This window comes from Symphalangus syndactylus, chromosome 10 (assembly GCF_028878055.3).
Source record: "Symphalangus syndactylus isolate Jambi chromosome 10, NHGRI_mSymSyn1-v2.1_pri, whole genome shotgun sequence".
Classification (NCBI taxonomy): domain Eukaryota; kingdom Metazoa; phylum Chordata; class Mammalia; order Primates; family Hylobatidae; genus Symphalangus; species Symphalangus syndactylus.
Window position 1 is genome coordinate 71,598,059 of NC_072432.2, and position 22,557 is coordinate 71,620,615.

A 22,557-nucleotide genomic window follows, 5' to 3' on the forward strand; every position below is an offset into this window, starting at 1 on the left:
AGAGCACTCCTGTTTGACAGCAAATTCAAATCCAAAAATGACTTTAAAATCCCTGCTTTCTTTGAGAAACTATTGTGTATTTATCAAAAGATTATTTGTTTACATATACTTCGACTCCATTTCCATTTCCAGACTTTAAAACCTCTTACTAATGTTTACAAGTGTTCCAGTCTTTTGTAATACACACATTATTTTTAATTTATGCTAAACTCATATCTCCCAAAATTCATGAGGTATTTTCCCACCAAAACCCAGTGCACTTTGTTCATTCCCAGTCATTCTCGAGCTTCAAGACTTACGTGGTGAAACAGTGAGCAGCACTCACAAGCCACGTGGCATTAATTAAGGTTGCTCCACAGCGATGGCTCCCGTCCCACTGCAGGCTAGCCTGCCAGGGCCATTCACCCTCTTCTGCTTCTGTCCCACCAACGATCCTCAGACTCTGATCTAGAGTTTTCCTTCTTCGTGTTCCGCAGCCTGCAAAAGAGAGAGAGTGGGTGCATTGGTGGGTGCATTAATTAGCAGTTGTTTTAAGCATCAAATTGTGTTACTATGTTCCATATTTCTTCTACTTTGTGCTCCAAAAGGATCAAATGTTTTCTCATGCTCTTACCTTTCTGTAAACTGTAATGTTTTATTTAGCTAACTCCTGTTCATTTAGTAAAATTTAAATCAGTTGTTACCTCTCTAGGATGCTTTCTCTAACTCCCCTGTCTCCAATCTGGATTAGTTACTACTTTCTTGGTGCTTCCAAAATAATAATAGTAACAAATACACTCTGTGTGTGTGCTTATGTGTATAACAAACACTCTGTATGTGTGCTTATGTGTATGTATACATACTGACATTGTTTATGACAGGGTTCCTCAACCTTGGCACCACTAACATGTTGAACCATTTAATTCTTTGTTGTAGGGGGCTGCCCTGTGCATCATAAGATCTTGGCCTATATATACTAGATGCCAGTAGCCCTCCCCCTATATTCATGACGAAAATGCCACAGTGGGGCATGATAGGTTGGTCAACAATATTTCCCTTGGTTGAGAAGTGTTGTTTAAGAATGATGTGTTCATGAATTTGTCTCATGCATCTAGTCCCATTAGAGTATGAGGTGCTTTAGGTAGAGATTATATCTTATCCATTTTGAATGCCTGTTGTCTAACACAGTGCTAACACTTGGTAGGTTCCCAATAAATATTGGTGGTGAGAATATATGCTATTTAGGTAATGAGACTGTCTTTTGGTTTTGTGTTTAGTTGATTTTAGAAATTAACCAACTATATGAGCTGGTGAGTAGCACATATTTTTCCACCTTTTAAGAGAAATGTAATGTGCAACAACCCCATGACTATTGAATGTATACCGTAAATCACGGTGGCGTACTTGGCTATAGGAGAAGAAAAGTGCTAGGCCTAGACTCAGCACTTTTAAAATATAGGCGAAGATATTATCTATGTGTCTTCAGTAATTTTATTAAAATATACCCCATAATTTCCTGCACTTTCTGTGACTTTTCCACGACCCGATAATTTCCTGCACTTCCGTATAATCCATAGGATTAATAACATCAGAAAGATTTTATCTAGGATATAGTGACAATAAGTTTCTGCCTCTAGCTGAAAAACACAATGTAGAGATTTGTTTTATCTTACAGATATCTACAAACAGAACATGGATAAGTAAACATTTCTTGCCTCTTCTTTAACAGCTGTACAACTCAATTCCACTACACATCTGCCACAGGCACCCATACATCCACTCCAAAGTTATCTCAATTTTGCTACCCTTTACTAATAAAATGTATCTCCGAGATATGATAAAGCACCATGAACTGTACACAAATTAATCCAACTTTATCTGTGCTGTCCCCATGATATCAACACAAAGTAAACCTAAATGACCTATAGTGTTAGCTTTTTACCCTCAGGTAATGCTATTTTAATAAATATGTTAAACTTACAATGGTTCAGATAGCTGTCTGTTTCTGTCTTGTTGATTTCTGAAACACACAGAAATGGTAAATAGGGTCAGCACATCAGAATTACACTATGCCTCCGAGTATTTCAAACACTAAAAGACTGCTTAATTTTGTTATAAAACAGTATCTCTAGATTATAAAGAAGGCAACGTAGCTTGTCGTAGACATAGGATGATCATCGCATTGCAGAGAATGTGAACGGTGTGTTATACTTTAATGTGGGTAAGAGTCACATAGGGAGCATATTTATAATGTAAACTCCTGTTCCCCTTCCCAGTAACTCTAATTCAGAAGCTTGTAATGAAGCCCAAGAATCTGGATTTTATACCAGTAAATAAGATGCAGAGAGTTCACAGCCCCTCCATCGGAAATACTACTCTAAACCATAGTATTGATTCCCCAAATATAACAATACCTTTATTAACCATTATTTCAGATGGTATCATTGAGCTCATAAGCATAGTCCCATTTGTATAACACACCTGAGTAGCATCTCCATAAATTTGTACTCACTCACAGTTAAAAACAATGTTACCCCTTTTGAAGTCAAATTTGAAAAGACAGTCTGCCCTCAAATTGTCATTTAGCTCCAGCCAATGACTTCTTAGCTTGCTGACTTCTCACTAGTCAGTCTCAAACCCTATGCAAACACTAACCCAGCCAATAGATACGTAAAACTCTAAACTCAAACTTCCTGACTCAGCAGAGTTCTAATGACCAAAACTATTCTTTGTACATGGAAGGATGGATGCTCTAAATGCAAAAATATTAGTGTTAATTTTTTTCTTTAGTATTTAATAGTATGAATGAAGTGGAAATCTATATGCTAGAAAGCCTTCTTTCTGACTTTATTTATTCTGGCTACTTGTGGGAAAATGGCAAAAATAAGGAAGAATTTACAATTTAGTCTCAGTTAATATTAAAAGGACCACCTCTGATCTCTTTGTTTCAAATAACCTGTTCTCCATCTCAAGCTTTTCCTAGGAAAATGTCAAGCTTTGTGTATTGATAGCACTGACAAGTCTGGCTTCATATGCGACTTATACATCTGCACTGGGTCTCACACTCACAATGGCCTTGTGCCTGGTACAATGCTCTGCTATTGCTCACTTGACATTCTTAATAATTTTATCCTGTAACTTGTGTTTTGAAAATGAAGTTCAATAGGATAATAGATCATAGTGTTGGCAGACAACATATGTGCAATAAGTGTGTCCATAGTTTCTTCCCACCCCATTTGCATATATCATCCACAATTCCCTATGGAATCAGAATTCTAGTGAACCCACAATCCACAGGGGTTCAGCAAGACTCAAAGCAAGTACAAGGTAAGTGTGCTATCCCTTCCATTAAGTAAGCAGAGGTGGACTGACATGCCTTGGAGGCCATGTTTTCTGTCTGAACCAAAACTTGCTAAGAACCCATAGAAAAGACAATCGCATTCTAATTAACACAAATGAACCACAGATCCTGTCATATCCTTTCTTGCTTCTGTTACTTCTGTGTATCAGCCAACAGCTTTTGCTGAAAACTACAACGTAGAAAGAGAAAGATAGGGAAACCCAGATCTCCTTTTCCTTCTAGTTCTTCCTCGCTCCTCAATAAGCTGAAGGTAGAGAGTGTTGGTAGAATTTTCTCATATTAACCAGGAAAATAAAAAGAGTCATTAGCCTTTTGTACTATTTCCATTGAGGCAAAAATGAAAAACATGTATGTATAAGCTACAAAATATAGTTGCATAATTTCCATGATTTGAAATACAAGTTAAATGTTCTTATATATGCATTTATATCGACATTGCATGATATAAACAATTAAACCCATATTAGTAATCTACAAATTTAATTTTTTTCTCTTAGAATGACAATAATCAGCAAATGAAAACACCATGGAAAGTCGAGAGCGAGACCAGGGAAGAAAGAAAAGTCTTATCTTTGTACTTTTAACAGCACTTTTTTCTTGCTTTTTGAAAACAGGTCTAGCATTTTCATGTTGTGCTAAGGTGAACAAATTATGTATCTGTCACTGACTACTGAAGCCTCCTTCCTAAGCAAGTGGGTTGGCTGGCCATCAATTTAGGCATCTACTTAGATCTATCAGATTTTATATTAGCAGTTTGTATTCATTCTCTCTACTTGTCCCCTATTCTGTAGTTTCCAGTGCTGCCACATCCACTACTGTATCCACTATAGCCACATGTGGCCAGTGAGCACTTGCAGTGTGGCTAGTCTAAATGGAAATGTACTATCAACATAAAACGTACACTAGATTTCAGAGCCTTACTACAAAAAAAGTGAAATATTCGATGAATAATTTTTACATTGACTATTTGTTTAAATGATAATACTTTGGACATATTGGGTTGAATATACAAATTATTGAAAATTAATTTTACTTGTTTATTTTTATTTTTAATGTAACTTCTGGAAAATGTAACATTATACTTGTGCCCACATAGTATTTCTATAGACCTTCATTGTTCTGTAACATATGACCCAGCCCTTAGCCAGACCTTAATTTCCACTAAGGATCTCATATTTCTTATTTTCTAAATGTGAGGACCTATCATCACTTGTTTTGTCCCATGTGGCCCTACAAACAATAACAACAAGAACAACAAAAATCTACCTAAATTTTTCATTTATAGTTGTAAATATACCAAAAATAAGTTTATTATAAATGTTTCACTGGTGAAAAGTTTAAGGGAAGAAAGTATAGCAAGGTATATTAATGACATTTGAAAACAAATGTGTAAATGGCATGAACATTTCCATACACCATACCCTCAGAACATACAATGAAAGCAACAAGAAAAAGAAGAAAATGCAAAGCCATTTTCTTCACTTATAATTGGATTCTATAGCCAAAGTATAAAGTGTAATATAAAGAAAACTGCTAAGGAGTTAATAAAAAGCTTGCATGGGAGGCCTAAGTTTAGGGTAGTTTTAAAAATTAAAATACTTCATTAGGACCAATTTAGTTCCAAAGAAATGTACTGTTGGTGGCAAGACCCCAGAATTAAAGGACATCAAAAAAATTCCAAGATCAAACCTAACATGAAGCTGTTCTATGAAAGAAAAATAAGAGAAATTAACTTACTTTTAATTTTAACTGACTGAGGATCCACTTTAGGGGGTCCTACAGCATCTTGCAGCTTTTCATGTAAAACAAGTTGAACAATTTTATTTACAGTTTCAGGATCCTCAGTAGAGTGAAATCTACAAATCAACAGCATATGAGCCAACACTCCATGCTTCTGTTGACTGTGGGCCAAAAAAGAAGAAAATGAAAGAAAGAAAAGAAAAGAAAGAAAAGCAGGAAGGGAGGGAGGGAGGGAGGAAGTGAAGAAAGGAGGGAGGGAGGAAAGAAAGAAAAGAGGAAAGAAAGAAAAGAGAAAAGGAAGGAAGGAAGGAAAGAAGGAAGGAAGGATGGAAGGAAGGAGAAGGGAAAGGAAGGGAAGATAAGGGAATGGAGGGGAGGAAGGAGAGAGAGGGAGAGAGAGAAAGAAAAGAAAAGAAAAAGAAAAGAAAGAAGAGTAATATCTTTATCACTTACATGAAATGCACACATAAAATACATCCATAAATGTTTCCTTCTGTATTGCTACTGTTTACTATGTGAAGAACCACAAATTCAGCCTCTCATATAGTGAGTCAGTCTGTTCATGGTCTCCCTTACCATCAAAAGGTCTAGTTAAGTATACGGCTATTAATATAAAAAGACACCTTGTCAAAAACCATTCAAAATTATCAAATACAATGTGTCTTAAATATGAAATCAACTGTGGTTTTGAATTTCAGGTTTTATTCTTGTGACTTAAGTCTACTAACCTCCCCTAAACAATCTTCAGGCTATCCTAAGCAACTCCTAATCCTAAAGATATAAGACTGCTTTACCAAATTGTACTGACTTCATGTGACTGTATTTTCAACACAGAGCATTAATTAGTCTTAATACTATTTGTATGAATTACTACCTTGGAATCATCCTGCTGGCTACTTTACCCACTCCTTTTCATAGTCACTTCTGAAAGAATCTAACCCTTCACTATATATTGCACCAACCACTACTCTCATCTTTTGATGAGATACACTCATACATTTGTGCAAGGACACACCTATAAACATGTTAACTGTAACACTATTTTCAAGACAGGAAAATAAGTAACAACCCAAGTATCCTAGTTGACAAAGCCAGTGGATTCTTTTCAGTATTTATATTACTCAGTCAGGAATATTTGTCAGTGCCGACCACACTCTCTTTGAAACTTCTTATCTTTTGCATCAGTGGTGCTTCTGTCATGATTTTTCTATTTTCCTGCCCTTCCCTATATCTAAGGTTCCTATATTCCTTCCATCACCTTAAATATTGTTCTTCAAGCTTTCTTCATCATCCTTTTTATTCCCTTTTATTATTCTTTTTCTGAGAAATTTACGCCCATGCTTCCAAATTTTTGAGTTGGTCATGAGCAAATTTCTATCTTCTGCTCAGTTCCATTTCCCTCTACCAAGTCACACTCATTTTTCAGGTTCATATGGTCCCTTAGTATGTAAATTCAGCATCTCCAAAATTGACTTCATCTTTCCAATAAACTTGCTCTTCTCACTATTGCAGTAACAGAAGACAGAATAATGAGTAGCAGTAGCAAGATTACTGGAATAAAGAGGTGAGCAAATTAGAAAGTTATTGGGAAAATTGAATTAGTAGAACTTAGTTATTCATAAAGTATGAGGGGACCAGGAAAGGAAGGAGTGTTTGATGACTTCTAGGTTTCTCATTTATGTGATTGGATTCTTCTTGAGTTAGAGAATTTTCTGTGGTGCTTCCACATGGGGATGTGTATATAGTTATAGAAATCAGAAAAATAGTTCAGACTGGAGATAGAAACTTGTATTTCAATAGCATATGAGGCCATGTGGGTGAATGAGGTCCCTTTGAGAAAGTGAAACTTAAAGATGACAGAATTAGTTGCAGATCCAAGAAAGGGCACTGTCTCAAACACCAGAGAGTACAGAATTTTTAGAAGACAGTGATCAAAGTAATGCCTTAGAGATATCAGCTAAGTAATAGAATGGCAGGAAACTTTTAAAGTTTTGTCATTGGAATAATACTGGAAATAGTTCTTGTTCTGTTTTTTAATAAAAATAATTTGTATTATGTCAATATCTAATTGAAAATTCTTATAATATTTTCCTTAACATTATGTTCTAAACTCATTTATCAATGGTTAGTTGACAGATGAGATCTTCTCAGCTGCATATTTTGAGAATAGAGGGATGGAATAGAAGGTAAAGAAGATTGATTAATAGGAGGAAGAAGAGCTAAAGACAAACCTGATCTACTATATTGTCTTACGTGGGGCACTACTTGCCATTAAACCAAGGATGTATGTTAGGTCTATCTGTATTTAGTACTATCTGTACTTGGTAAGTTTCCCAGAAAACAATTTTATAACATAGGCACCAATTATATCTCTGTCTCCAGCAATCATCTTGCAAATGCTTTCTTTGGGATTTAAGGAACGAATAAGGGACTTTGTAACCCATGACTTACACAGAACAAGTGTCAAATGTTTGTTGGATTGAATCATATCTTTAACACTTCAAAACATATTTATTGCTGAGCAGATTAACAGCTTCAACTTTAAATTCAGAAGTCAGCAATTCAGATTTACATACCTGAACTTGATAACCTGAGACTTGACAAATTCTTCCCTTAATGGAGATTTATAAAATGCATTTTTCACCTGTTTGAAAAATATTCAAAATATATCAGCAAGAACAACTTTCTGAAATTCCACAAATTAATTCAAAGCTTTTTAGAAAATTAAAAAGCAAAACAGAGCAAAAAACATTGACGTTTCAGTGAGTGGAACTTGAGGAAGCTTGAGGAATCTATTGTGGTTTTCTCAGTGATTTCAGCTGAACTCTGTCTTAGGGATGATAGGAGTAGGCAACCGCGGTGGGGCCAGAAGTGACATCTGCTATACTAATGCTCAGAGAGAGACCAAAGAAAATGAACATGCTGTTTCTTGAAAATTAAGAGTGAGAAAGTTTACACTGAAATAAGGACTTTTACTGCCCATAGACAAAGGAAATGAAATAATTCTGCCACATAATACTTGGATTCTAGAAATGAGTGCATGACCATGTCAAATGCTTCCCAAACCTAGTGACAAAGTTGTCAGGTATCCTGGCATAATGTACACCAAGTTCAGCACTCCGAGTGCTCTTAGAAAAGGCCCAGGTGAACTGGGATACTTAGCCTAACACACCTATGAGTTTTACTCTACTAAAGTGATAGAACCTATTTTTGTAGAGACGTTAGTTATTATTCTAAATAAGAATTCTAGGCAACTTAATTTTTTAGTTAGGAGTTTATGTAAGGAAACACTTCAAAGATTTCTTGTTTCCAGTATGTGGATATTTAGTAAACACGACTTGCTGGTGACTAACAGGAGCAATGAGCCTTTTAATTCTTTCTTACGTCTTATTAATTCTGAATTTTTTTACCTAAGGACAGTTCTTGCAATTATGAGACAAAGCTGAATAGCACAAGTCCTCTGAATAGGGTGGCAGTATTCACAAGAAAGTTTCTATTTAAGGGTTAATTTTTGTCAAGTAACCTCAAAACTATTATTAATTTTGAAGGCATTAAAGAGCCTTATGTATATTCCTTTAGATTTAAATCTGTCTGGATTTTATTTACTTAAATAAAATTTATTTGAATGAATGGCACAAAGTGGCATCTCTTTTTGATCTTTTTAATTCAATTTCATTTCCTTCATTTTGCATATGTATTTAGCCTTAGAGGAGAGCCTGGTCAAATATTTCCCTGATTTGGTGTTTCCAAGTACAAATGTAACCAGGATTCAACCACTATCTCAACAAGGTGGCCAAATCCCCAGGCTTCTGTCTACTGGGCGGTTTCCAGGGTCCCACTTCCATTCTTATTCAGGTTATTGGAACTGGAAGACAATTTGGAAATTATCTAATCTAATGCCTTAATTTTCATATACGGAACTTTGTCCAGAATGATAAACTAATATTCCAAGTGATGTATCATTAGCTAGTAGATACCATTGGAGCTACATGTGCCTCCCAGCTCCTAGCTCAGTGTTCTTTCCATCACATTATACCACGAGTTACCTCACAGGTTGCCAGGAAAAGTTAAATTATTCTTTAATTAATCTGATAATGATAAGAAGTTACCACTTAGGCCCTTGTTCTTTTGGCCCTGCTGCTAATTTTTCCAGTTTCTTAAGTATTTAATTGATCCCTCAAGATGAATGTTGATGCGTTAAGGGTAGAGTTGCTTATCTGTGGATTTACATACCAAAAGCTTGTTGAAGGTTAAATGTTTTTAAAAACTGGGTAGAGTAGGCCGGGCACCGTGGCTCACGCTTGTAATCCCAGCACTTTGGGAGGCCGAGGCGGGCGGATCACGAGGTCAGGAGATCGAGACCCCGTCTCTATTAAAAAAATACAAAAAATTAGCCAGGCGTGGTGGCGGGTGCCTGTAGTCCCAGCTACTCGGGAGGCTGAGGCAGGAGAATGGCATGAACCCGGGAGGCGGAGCTTGCAGTGAGCCGAGATTGTGCCACTGCACTCCAGCCTGGGGGACAGAGAAAGACTCCGTCTCAAAAAAAAAAAAAAGTCTAATCTGAGACTCCGTCTCAAAAAAAAAAAAAAAAAAAAAAAACTGGGTAGAGTTGCATATCTGTGGATTTACTACAGATTTATATACCAAAAGCTGGTTGAAGGTTAGATATTTTTAAAAACTAACAGACTATTTAGGTATGTGCCTAGTTTCAATCTTGGAAATCTTCTGCTCAGGGTTTCTTTTTTAGGAAGTCTAGGATACAACAAATGTATTTTAAGCCACACTCAAGAGTATAGCACTAGCTAAGGAAAGGTGAGTAAGAAGGACCTGACTGAATGGCTAAAGTTTCTTTGGTTCAGCCCTGCCAGTCATATTGTGCTAAGTGATGTATTGTCCGTTTTGTTTTATATTCCTTGGGTTAGGGCCTCTTTTCATTTTGCAAATACACAGGGATCCGTTAGTTGAATGGATCTTTTAGAAGCTAGGATGCTAAAAATATGGTAAAAAGTGACAGCAAATGCACTAGAAGTGGAGGACAAGTTGCTTACCATTGATTCAAGTCTCTGGCTCATTTCTGTAAAATTGTTAGAAGCCTCTCTGCCAAACTCAGCATATAGCTTGTCAGTTGTAAATGACAATGTGCTATAGTAATTGTAGGTCTTCTTTTGATCTACAAGGAAAGAAGCAAAACACTATCATAATTTTTATCAGATGTGTGTAAAGCATCATTATTTCCCCGCTTGGTGGTTGCTGGGAGACTGAAACAGGAAGGAGTGCTCTTAGCACAGGTCACCATCATCATCCTGCCCCAGGCCTCATAGTTATCTCAGGATAAAAAAAAACAACATTTATCATCATGTGATTTAGAGTATAAAAGCTGTAAGAAATGCCTGGTGTTCCCGGAGTACTGTCCAAGTAGCTCATTGGAAGAGTGGGCTGATTATTCATGTGTTACTCATTCCTAAGTAAGCCACAAGAGACAGCAAGTCATGCCATCTGAGCATACAAACAGGGATGGATTCAGAAGCCTCCCAAGGGTCACTGCATTTTTATATTCCAAACATAGGTTTTCTTTTCCCTTCCATCAACTATACATCAATTCTGGCCACAAGAACTCTAGTTTGAGAAAATTTATTTTGGCTGAAAAGGAAGATGAGGTTAGGAATTAAAATGCAAGGGATTCAGTAAATAGAAGTTTAGGGAGCTAAAGTTGCCACCTGGCATAACCTTCCAAGGACACTATTTCATTTCACCTGGTCCCTTGTCACTGCATGTATGTTTTTCCCACCAACTACAGGGGTTGACTTGTCTGCTTTAGCCACTGTCTCTACATTTTGCATTCAATTTAAGCAACCCACATTTTTGACCTGCTGAAAAGTTAATGTCATATAACTTTTCCTCCACCCTCCAGTGCATAAAGCAAGCACACAGCCCTCAGAAAATTAATGTATTCATTCAACAAATATTAATGCCAACCACTTTTCAGCAAGAGACACTGTGTCAAGCATTAGAAATACACTGGTGATCAAGACAGTTGTATATAGTTACTATAGGAAATCAGAGTGTGGCTCATCCAGTCACAGTCTCTCTCCTCCTTTCTCTTCCTCCCTATTCTTTCCCTCTTCACTCAAACCACAGAAGAAAAGGAAACGAACACTGAACACCAGTGTCCCCAGCACATTCACATATCTCATTTAATTTACAATAACTCCGTGAAAAGGCAATGTCATCCACATTTAATAGATTACAGTCTTGGAAATGTAAATAACTTGCCCAAGGCCAGCAGGACATAGCCAAGACTAACTTCCAAAGTACCCACTTATTTCACATGCTGCTTCTTAGAGTAGGGAAAAAAGCCACTTTTTGAAGCTAGAGGACAAGTCTTTTGTTGTATAAAAGTTATGCAAAAAACTACTGGTATATTTCAAAAAAAACACCCTGGCCATCCAGAGGATTTGATGGGACAGAGAGGGAAGCAGCCATCAGACTCTGACAAGGGCTGGGGTGTGGTTGGTGATGAATAAAAGAGATGAATGGCAGGCAGGAGACACTGAAAGTTGAGTCGCCAGAGTACAAGAGACCTAAGTGAAGGACTTGGGAGGTTTTACTCTTCCTCCATCCTTCCTCACCTCCCTTTCTCTGAATGGCCAGGGTGACATGAAATTCAGGCAGGTACCTGGAAATATACATAACTTCAAGTAAGATTTTAAATTTATTGAAATACTGGGAATTAACTCATAACTATTTCTGTAAACTACTGTTCTATTACATTTGTATTTTTTAACATCTGCCTCATGGTTAACTATAACTCTCTGTGGAGTTGTATCCATTCTTCTAGAATCCCGCTTCAAATTTTAATGTAAAAGTGAACTGCCTAGGGCGCCTGTTAAAATGCAGATTCTGGTACATGAGGTCTAAAGTTAGACTCAAGATTTTGCATTTCTAACAAGCTAGCAAGTGATGTTGATGCTTCTGGTAGCTAATCATATGTTAAATAGCAAGATTCTAGACAGAATGGTAACAGACCCTTCTATACCCTTAAATGTAGTTTTTTGACTTATTAGATTGAATGATTTAAAATTGCCATTAGTACAGGTCAAAAATAGTCAAATATTGGCAATTTCATATGGCTCAAGCAAGTTAACAATTTATTATCTGTGCTCAATATTTTACTTTACCCTGTAGACTTAAGCATGCCACTGTTAAAACATATTACCAGTTGCCATAAATCTATGGTATGAGTAGTTACTAAAATATGTTGGGAATATTAAAAGAAAAGTTAAAAATAAGGATAAACATGAGTTCGTTGGTAATTTTCTAGCAGGTTTGTGATTCTATAATCTGCAATGATGTTGCTTATAACAGATTCATCTTCTGACATCCAAATCACACAGGGTCAGAAATGCACACCCAAAGGCCCCAGACACGAACTATACACAGAATTCTACATTGTCCTGGGCTTTATGAAATGAGAACCAAAATGATGTTTTTGCAAATCTAATTACCTTTATCTGTATCTGTCTATTTCTGTAACAGATCTTTTTGGTTTGGTTTGGTTTGGTTGTTTTGCCATGTCAGCTTCTAAATATTCATCTGCCAAAACCACTCTGTTAGTTTACATCCCAAAACAGAAAGCAGGTCACAAATAGAAGGCAGTAACACACATCACAACAATCACTGTTTATTCAGGTGTACTGTGTGGGCAGTAGAAGCTGTGTGTTCAGTATTACTCAGTTGATCATCCAAACAACAGGATTCAGGAACAGGTTACTGAAAAAGTTCTTGCCAAGTTTTCACTGTATACATATGAGTAAGATTTATGAATCTTATAAAACTTGGCTTGGAAAGAGGCAAATGAGAAGTAGAAAGGGACATTTTCTCTCACTGAGGTGATTAGCCCCTAGTGTTACTAGGAATTCCTTGTGAAGTCAGACGAGCCGAAGTATGGCCCAAGAAAATATTGTAGGTATGATTCATTTGATATTATCATTCAGTATTTAATAAATACTTACAAAGCACCTAACATGTGCCAAGATTTTGATAAATTCTAGACACACAAAAGTGTGTAAAACAGTCCTAGGCATCCATGGGGATGAATAATGATGCTTACAACAAAGTAGGACTCAATATGCTCCGCATAACTGTAGAGCTATAAAGTTATTCCAGCAATTCATTTTTATTTAAAGTATGCTCCAGGCCCAGCACAGTGGCTCACGCCTGTAATCGCAGCACTTTGGGATGCCAAGGCAGGCAGATCATTTGAGGTCAGAAGTTCAAGACCAGCCTGACGAACATGGTGAAACCCTGTCTCTGCTAAAAATAGAAAAAATTAGCCAGGTGTGGTGGCGCACGCCTGTAATCTCAGATACTCAGGAGGCTGAGGCACAAAAAATCACTTGAACCCAGGGGGCAGGGGTTGCAGTGAGCCAAGATCAAGCCACTGCACTCCAGCCTGGGAAAAGACCAAGACTCCGTCTCAAAAAGTAAAAAAAAAAATAAAGTATGCTACAGAAAAATCTGTTATTAATATGCAGATACTCCAAATTTAAAGACCTGCCTGTATGCAAATTCTACCCAAAAAAAAATCTTTGTTTTAAATATTTTTTTAAACTCTCCAGAAATGATCCACCTTGCTTTGGAAATTGAGATTACACTTGCGTGGATAGTAGAGAAAGATAACCAGGTTACAGAGTACTCTTTCTCGTTACTGGAAAGCAACTTCAACAAGGTCCCAATTAAATTAGAATCAAGTTATTAGCTTCTATGGTTACGGTGCCTTGAACATCCAAGTATAATCTAGTAACAGAGGAAGATATTAAACTAACAGGTCATGGTTGAGTCAAGTAATTAAAACCCTAGGCAGAGTAGGAGGGAACTTCAGAAAGGTTGTTACATCCCAGAAGAACAGTTCTGAAGTACCCTGGAGACCTTTCTAATAACATAGCAACTCACAGTTCATCTAGCAATGAGGTACCTGATAACCGCAGGGTGAACGTCTTTATAATTAGCTTTCTTGGCATACCCTATCCTCTTTAATCACCTACAATATATCCTAAGATGAGATTTTAATAACAGAAATAGGCACTTACTCAACAATACATCACTATGACTATTTTTGTAACTTACTGGTACAGAATAGAGCCTACTTCTTTATGACTCCAGATTGTGTCATAGATTTATTGGGATGTCAGGATTTCAACGAGTTGGATTTTTTTTTTTCTTTTTGAGACCGAGTCTCTCTCTGTTGCCCAGGCTGGAGTGCAGTGGTGTGATCTCCGCTCACTGAAACCTCCGCCTCCTGGGTTCAAGTGATTCTCCTGCCTCAGCCTCCCCAGGAACTGGGACTGCAGGTGTACACCATCACACCTGGCTATTTTTTTTTTTTTTTTTTTTTTTTTAGTAGAGACGGGGTTTCACCATGTTGGCCAGCCTGGTCTCAAACTCCTGACCTCAAGTGATCCACCCGCCTCAGCCTCCCAAAGTGCTGAGATTACAGGTGTGAGCCACTGCGCCCGGTCAGAATTATTTTAAGTCAAGATGCTTGCCCTGTGACCTCAAACAACTCAAGACATTGGTTCTAGCTATCCTGTAGTTTTCCCTTGATTAATATTCACTTATTGCTTATTAAGGAAGATGCAAATAAGCATGCTATTCCCAGCAGAAAGCATCACTACATCAAAGATAGAAAAAAGAATCCTCCTTGACTTATGAGGACTAAATAAGAGACAAAGCAGGTAAAGATTCCTTTGTACAGGCGATGCAAATGAATCATAGTAATGAATGAATAAGCCTGAGGCAAATCAAAACAGCAAGGTATGAGGAAATATTTGGGGTAAATCACATGATGCCAAGGCAGCTTACACTTACTATATCTCACATAATGAACAGTGAGTCCAATGCACACTGCCAGGACGATGAGGGATATGAAGATGACGAGGCCGATGACCCAGGGCTCCCAGCAAACTCTTTTCCTAGCCCTCACCACATCTGGCCTAAGGAAGAAAGTAAATAGATAGATTATTTCAGAGCATGCAACACATCCACTCCTTAGACAAAACAGATATTTTTGGGGAATAAAGGACATTCAGTTGGAGGGTCGTGTACTGTCTGGGTTTAGAGCACACCCTGGTTCTAGGCTGCTGAGGCCAATCCTGATTCTGACTCCTGTTTCTGGGCAAGTAGTTTGACTTTTCTGTGCTTCAGTTTCCTCATCCATAAAAGGAAGATGATAATGATAGTACCTATTTCATAAGATTAGGGTTAGGGTTAGGGTTAGGGCTAACAGTGCCTGACATGTAGAAAGTGCAATATTAAATGTTAGCTATCACTTGTTGAGCCAGCCATGTACTTGATATAGAGTTAGACACTCAGGAGCTACAGAAATATTTTAAGCCTTTTCTCTAGCACTCTAGAATCTTAAATAGCCTTTGAAATGTGTTATAGCTTGAAGCATACCAGGTTTCACATAGAGTTGCTAATTCTATTCTTCTAATTTTCTGATCTATTACCAAACCAAACTTTGAGGATACATAGAACAGACAACCAGAGGCCGCTTCCTAAAGAACCTGAGGTTTTGAGCTAATATTTACCTCTAAGCTTTAATGATGCTACAGGAGGCTGGGCGTGGTGGCTCACGCATGTAATCCCAGCACTTTGGGAGGTCGAGGCGGGCAGATCACGAGGTCAGGAGATCAAGACCATCCTGGCTAACACCGTGAAACCCCATGTCTACTAAAAATACAAAAAAAATTATCCGGGCGTGGTGGTGGGTGCCTGTGGTCCCAGCTACTCGGGAGGCTGATGCAGGAGAATGGCATGAACCTAGGAGGCAGAGCTTGCAGTGAGCTGAGATCGCGCCACTGCACTCCAGCCTGGGCAACAGAGCGAGACTCCGTCTCAAAAAAAAAGATGCCACCGGAAATTATTTTTGCATGAGATTCCCTCAACTTCTTCTATTTGCTCTGCCTTCAAAAATACAAGTTACTGAAAAACATTGGTCCACATGATTTTTGTTTGATTGGTAAAGTTGCTGTCCCATTGGGTTATAATATTTGGTAAGCAAACTCTAAAGCCAGAAATGTGAAATAATAAGTCAGAGATGACTAAGGAGTTTGAATATGATACTCTTATTTTAGATTTCTTGAGGCATTTACTATGCCAGTGTGTGCTGTGCTTTTTTTTTCTAGAGTGCTGTCTGCTACATGAGGACTTGAGGAAAACATAATATTCTCCTGGAGGACTACTGGGTGTTGAATCAGAAAAAGGAGAATTCTAAGTGCAGCCCTTTCCATAACAGATCTGTGACTTGGACAAATCATTTAAACTTCGAGCTCAATTTCTCCATGTATCGGTAAAGAGTGGGATACCGTTCCATCTAAAGCACTTTGGGACCTAAAATTAGATGATGAATGTGTAAACAGCAAAGCATTTCACAAAAAATACTTTTCGTTTACAAAAATCAAGAACACTCTGTTTCCTGATGATATGGGATCAGGAAGTGATGATATTATCACGTTGGCCCCTGTCACACCATCATTACATCCTGGCTCTGGCTGGACACAAAATAAAGAGCATTGGCACAGAAGTCAATGGTGTTATCATCGCTATACAATCCTGTCCCTGGGAAAGGCACTGAGATGTAGTGGAAGGCTCCAGGGACTCTGCTTGTTCTCCTGCCTTGTTCCTGTGAGTTTTCCACAGGGCCGTAACCAGGGAAGCTTTATCTTACTCTTCCCAACCTTTCCCATCTCCAGTTTTCCCTTGAGTGGAATTCCAAACACCTGTTCCTAGAATGGCAATTACTGCAATATAAAAAGGCTTCTCCACAATGAGGTTACGTTTTACGTGCAACTGTGCCTAAGAAACCCGCAAAACTGCCTCCTGTTCCTTCATCCCTGAATGCTTGCTATTAATCTGTTGCAGAAGAAAGGAGATGCCTGTAACAGACGTAAGCAAAACTTTGAGGAGGAATACAGGGAGAGGAGGGTTTCTCAACTAATATCAAAACATGTCAGATGAAGAATATGAATGTGTGCTTGTAGAAAACATGAAATCATCAAAAGTATATGATTGTTATGTAGAATTGTGAAATATTAGACGTGTTCTATTTGTTCTGCAGTAAGTTTTTTTTTTTTTTTTTTGAGACGGAGGCCCGCTCTGTCGCCCAGGCTGGAGTGCAGTGGCGCAATCTCGGCTCACTGCAAGCTCCGCCTCCCGGGTTCACGCCATTCTCCTGCCTCAGCCTCTCCGAGTAGCTGGGACTACAGGCGCCCGCCACCACGCCCGGCTAATTTTTTGTATTTTTAGTAGAGACGGGGTTTCACCGTGGTCTCGATCTCCTGACCTCGTGATCCACCCGCCTCGGCCTCCCAAAGTGCTGGGATTACAAGCGTGAGCCACCGCGCCCGGCTACAGTAAGTTTTAATCAAGACAAAAATGTAGACAATGCACCCATTCTATTGATGAGGTAGGTTTCATGTATTAACATTAAAAAGGTTAATGATAAGTTTTAATTTTAAAAAGTTATAGAATAATATGCATTCCATGTTTCAGTTTTTATAAATAAAACTATATACATGTGTGCATAACAAAATATATAGAAGACACAACAAATATTTATTAGTAAGAAGCAAAATAACAAATAAGCAAGAAATTTTAATTTTAATTTACGGTTTTGTTTGTTTTATGGTGGATTTTTTAAGAACAACATTATGGCTTTTGAATTAAAAAAGATAGAGACATAGGACGTTCTTAAAATATGAAAAAAAAACTAAGGAAGATTATATATGTATTTTCATGGAATTTACATCACTGCAGTGTCCAAGGTACCACTGTGATGCCTTTTCTGACCCCCACCTTCCCACATTACTCACAACTATTTTAGTGACATGCTGTCCTGGTTGGATAGAAGAAGACAAAAGGGATAACATGGGACAAAGAAAAAAGAGAATCCAGTCAAAAGTACTTTGAATAAACAATTAAGAGATTATATTTCTGAGCCCTGCCACCAACTCATTTATTATATAGTCTTGTACGCACAGATTCAATCATCTGTCTTAATTTCTCCATATGAAAAACAAGGATAATAAGTCCAGACCCCTCTTAACCTAATGAGCTAGGTAGAGATAAAAATGATAAGGCCGTTTGTACTTTGAGCTCCCAAGTGGAAAAATCATTGTACAAATAACAAGGATGATAATTATCATCATCATTATTTTAATTATTCGTAATAGTGGTAGTGACCACATTACTAAGATGTTTGTCATTTGAAACATTATTTGTTCTTTTCGCAGTCTGTATAGCATTGTTTTTCAAACTGATTCACACTATTTTTTTAGCTTTTTTGAGATATGATTGACCCTATTTCTTAATTACTTTTTTATTTTCTCAGTAAGTGATTCAATACTGAATTCCTTCAAATTAGATGTGAAAAAAGTATGCTCAAAGAAAGTAGTAAAGTGAAGGAATAAATTTATTTTACATATCAACAGACATTTGTATAATTAACCTCCTCCTGAACATACATAAACACTTGTCCAGTCATTTTCATCTATCAAAACTTATGTGCACCTATTCATGTAAAATCACCTTCAGATAGACTGATTGAATTCTAATAGCTTTAGTAATATCAAATTGCTTTCTTTATATGATTTTCTTTTCAATCTGGAGACATGTATAATTAGTGACAAGTCAAGTGAATATAACAGTTAAAGTATGCTTATGTTTTTTTAGCCCCAAATTACCAGAAAACAAGCAATATGTTTAGAGCTGCATTATTATTATCACTTATTAATGTGTCATTTTTACAATAGTGCTAAAAAAGAAAAGCAGCAGCAACAGCAAAAAGACAAGGGGAAAAAGGTACTAAAGGTAATAATGACAAGTCAAGGCTCAGTGTTTCAAAGAAAAATTTACCAGAAGAAGCCTCTTCACAGCAATACCACCAATCAACAGTGGGTCTTTTAAAAAAAGAAAAATTATACTTTAAGCTCTGGGGTACATGTGCAGAATGTGCAGGTTTGTTACATAGGTATACACGTGCCATGGTGGTTTGCTGCACCCATCAACCCGTCATCTACATTAGGTATTTCTCCTAATGCTATCTCTCCCCTAGCCCCCCACCCACTGATAGGCCCCAGTGTATGATGTTCCATTCCTTGTGTCCATGTGTTCTCATTGTTTAACTCCCACTTATGGGTGAGAATATGCAGTGCTTGGTTTTCTGTTCTTGTGTTAGTTTGCTGAGAATGATGGTTTCCAGCTTCATTCGTGTCCCTGCAAAGAACATGAACTCATCCTTTTTTATGGCTGCATAGTATTCCCTGGTGTATATATGCCACATTTTCTTTATCCAGTCTATCATTGAAGAAGAAAGGAGATGCGTATAACAGACATCACTGATGGGCATTTAGGTTGGTTCCAAGTCTTTGCTATTGTGAATAGTGCCGCAATAAACATACGTGTGCGTGTGTCTTTATAGCAGCATGATTTATATTCCTTTGGGTATATACCCAGTAATGGGATCGCTGGGTCAAACAGTATTTCTGGTTCTAGATCCCTGAGGAATCGCCACACTGTCTTCCACAATGGTTGAACTAATTTACACTCCCACCAACAGTGTAAAAATGTTCCTATTTCTCCACATCCTCTCCAGCATCTGTTGTTTCCTGACTTTTTAATGATCGCCATTCTAACTGGCATGAGATGGTATCTCATTGTGGTTTTGATTTGCATTTCTCTAATGACCAGTGATGATGAGCTTTTTTTCATGTTTGTTGGCTGCATAAATGTCTTCTTTTGAGAAGTGTCTATTCATATCCTTTGCCTACTTTTTTATGGGCTTGTTTTTTTCTTGTAAATTTAAGTTCTTTGTAGATTCTGCATATTAGCCCTTTCTCAGATAAACAGATTGCAAAAATTTTCTCCCATTCTTCCGGTTGCCTGTTCACTCTGATGATAGTTTCTTTTGCTGTGCAGAGGCTCTTTAGTTTAATTAGATCCCATTTGTCAATTTTGGCTTTTGTTGCCATTGCTTTTGGCGTTTTAGTCATGAAGTCTTTGCCCATGCCTATGTCCTGAATGGTATTGCCGGGGTTTTCTTCTAGGGTTTTTATGATTTTAGGCCTTACATTTTAGTTTAATCCATCTTGAGTTAATTTTTGTATAAGGTGTAAGGAAGAGGTCCACTTTCAGTTTTCTGCATATGACTAGCCAGTTTTCTCAACACCATTTATTAAATAGGGAATCCTTTCCTCATTGCTTGTTTTTGTCAGGTTTGTCAAAGATCAGATGGTTGCAGATGTGTGGCATTATTTCTGAGGCCTCTGTTCTGTTCCATTGGTCTATATATCTGTTTTGGCATATGTTACGTATTTGACAGTAGCTTAGCTCATAGGATTGTGCCTGCTTATCCTATCAACAAAAGTATTTGAGATGCGTTTCACTTTGTGAAAAGCCCAAACCAGCAAGCATTGGTAACATCATTCATCCTTCTCACACTTTCTAGAACAAGACTATAAAAATATCCACAGTAGAATTAAAAAAGAATATTATATATATGTACATGGATTATATATTTTCATTGCTGTTTTTTTAAAGAAGAAATACAAGCAAATTATTCCATATAAAATTACAAATAACATATTTCTGCCTTATCCACTGGAAGATAAAACACATCTATAAGTATCTAATAGCATCAGCCAGGCCCTTGGGCTGAATTAAAATGTTTGCATTCCCTACCATAGTAATTATGGCTAGTTCTCATAGAGAAGTTACAAAACCCAGAGTTTAACTACTTCTATTTAACCAACCATAAAACTTAAGTGACAGTATCTTTCCCCTACCTTTAAAAGGAGGTTGTGAAGATTGCATATGATATCAACAGACTTTGTTAGATAGGTGTACTACATAAATATTAGTGGCAACTCAACAGTAAGGAATGTCTCTGACCTCCACTGTGATTATCATCAAGGTCTTTATTAAGTTCCCAGCTAGATATGGTACAGCACAGGTGACTACAAACTGATATTTAAGTTGACACTTGGCCTAATCTCTAGAAATTTGCAGCTACGTACAGATAGGTGGGTTGCAAAAAAATTAAAGATATTATTAAGTAATTAGTTATGGGTTTATAGACTTAAATTAAGCTACTGAAGTTTGAATTCTACTGATATAATTGCTTTCTTCTCCTCAAACTCTTTTTAGTTCAAGATAATAAATTGGCATTATCTGAGTCAGCAACTTTATACGCAACAATATCCCACAGCAAAGTTAATGAGGGATGCCATTGCAGACAATCATAGGGAATTCTACACACTTCAAAGTGTGAAAGAAAAACAAGAATTAACAAGCAGTGTGCTGATATCATGGCAAGTGTATCAGAAGAAAATGATTGGGAAACCTGAGCTAGAGACACTCTTGTGGCTGCTGATAGATAGCTTGAGACTTTCAGAAACTACCGAATCTTCCTCTTGACATTGTCTAGATGACTCCAAGAAAGTTTGCATGATACAATGGAAGTATATCTAAACTGGAAAACCAGTAACCTATGTCTTAGTGTTAGTTCAAACAGATGAGAAATCTGAGAGCATATTCCACATCACACGAGTTCTAGCATCCCCTGAGCCCCAACTTGTATGATGTTGAGAGCTCTCCTTTTCTTCACATGTTAAAAAATCAGTGGAAATTTAAATTGATCTAAATGTTCTTCAATTTCCATCCAAGCTAATGTTCCATGCCTCACATAACACGAAAATATTAAATATCCTAATTAAAATTCAGCATTTATTGCCGGGTTCGGTGGCTCATGCCTGTAATCCCAGCACTTTGGGAGGCCGAAGTGGGCGGATCATGAGGTCAGGAGATCGAGACCACGGTGAAACCCCGTCTCTACTAAAAATACAAAAAAATTAGCCGGGCGTGGTGGCGGGCACCTGTAGTCCCAGCTACTCAGAGAGGCTGGGGCAGAAGAATGGCGTGAACCCGGGAGGCAGAGCTGGCAGTGAGCCGAGATTGCGCCACTGCACTCCAGCCTGGGCCACAGAGTGAGACTCCGTCTCAAAAAAAAAAAAAAAAAAATTCAGCATTTATTAAACAATCAGACTTCAGGTAATTTTTCAAATGCCTCATTTTTCTGTTGACTACAATGTCAGATAATTTGAAATAATCTGCAGTCAAACTAAGAGATTACAAGTTATTTGAAACGATCTAAGTACCATACCTGAGAAAGCCAGATTTTGAAAATCATACTTTACTACTTGCATTGAGAAGTTGGTTAAGGGGTACAAAAGTATGGATAGAAGGAATAAGTTCTACTATTCAGTACAGTAGAGAACTTTTAGTTAACAATATCTTGTTGTGCATTTCAAAACAGCTAGAAGAGAACTGTAATATTTCCAACACAAGATGGTGATAGACATCCCAGTTACCTTGATTTGATCATTACACATTGCATACAAGCATCAAAATATCACAGATAC

At 37.5% G+C, this 22,557-nt stretch overlaps 1 protein-coding gene across 1 annotated transcript in view; it reads right to left on the reverse strand.

Annotated features, from left to right (window-relative positions):
• Positions 1–22,557, reverse strand: part of TMPRSS11E (transmembrane serine protease 11E) — a 52,056-nt gene that overhangs the window by 21,309 nt on the left and 8,190 nt on the right. The window contains 6 exon segments of the mRNA XM_055296155.2: positions 300–477; positions 1,961–1,999; positions 5,078–5,241; positions 7,657–7,724; positions 10,129–10,250; positions 14,948–15,072. Coding sequence (XP_055152130.2) covers positions 300–477; positions 1,961–1,999; positions 5,078–5,241; positions 7,657–7,724; positions 10,129–10,250; positions 14,948–15,072 — 696 coding nt within the window.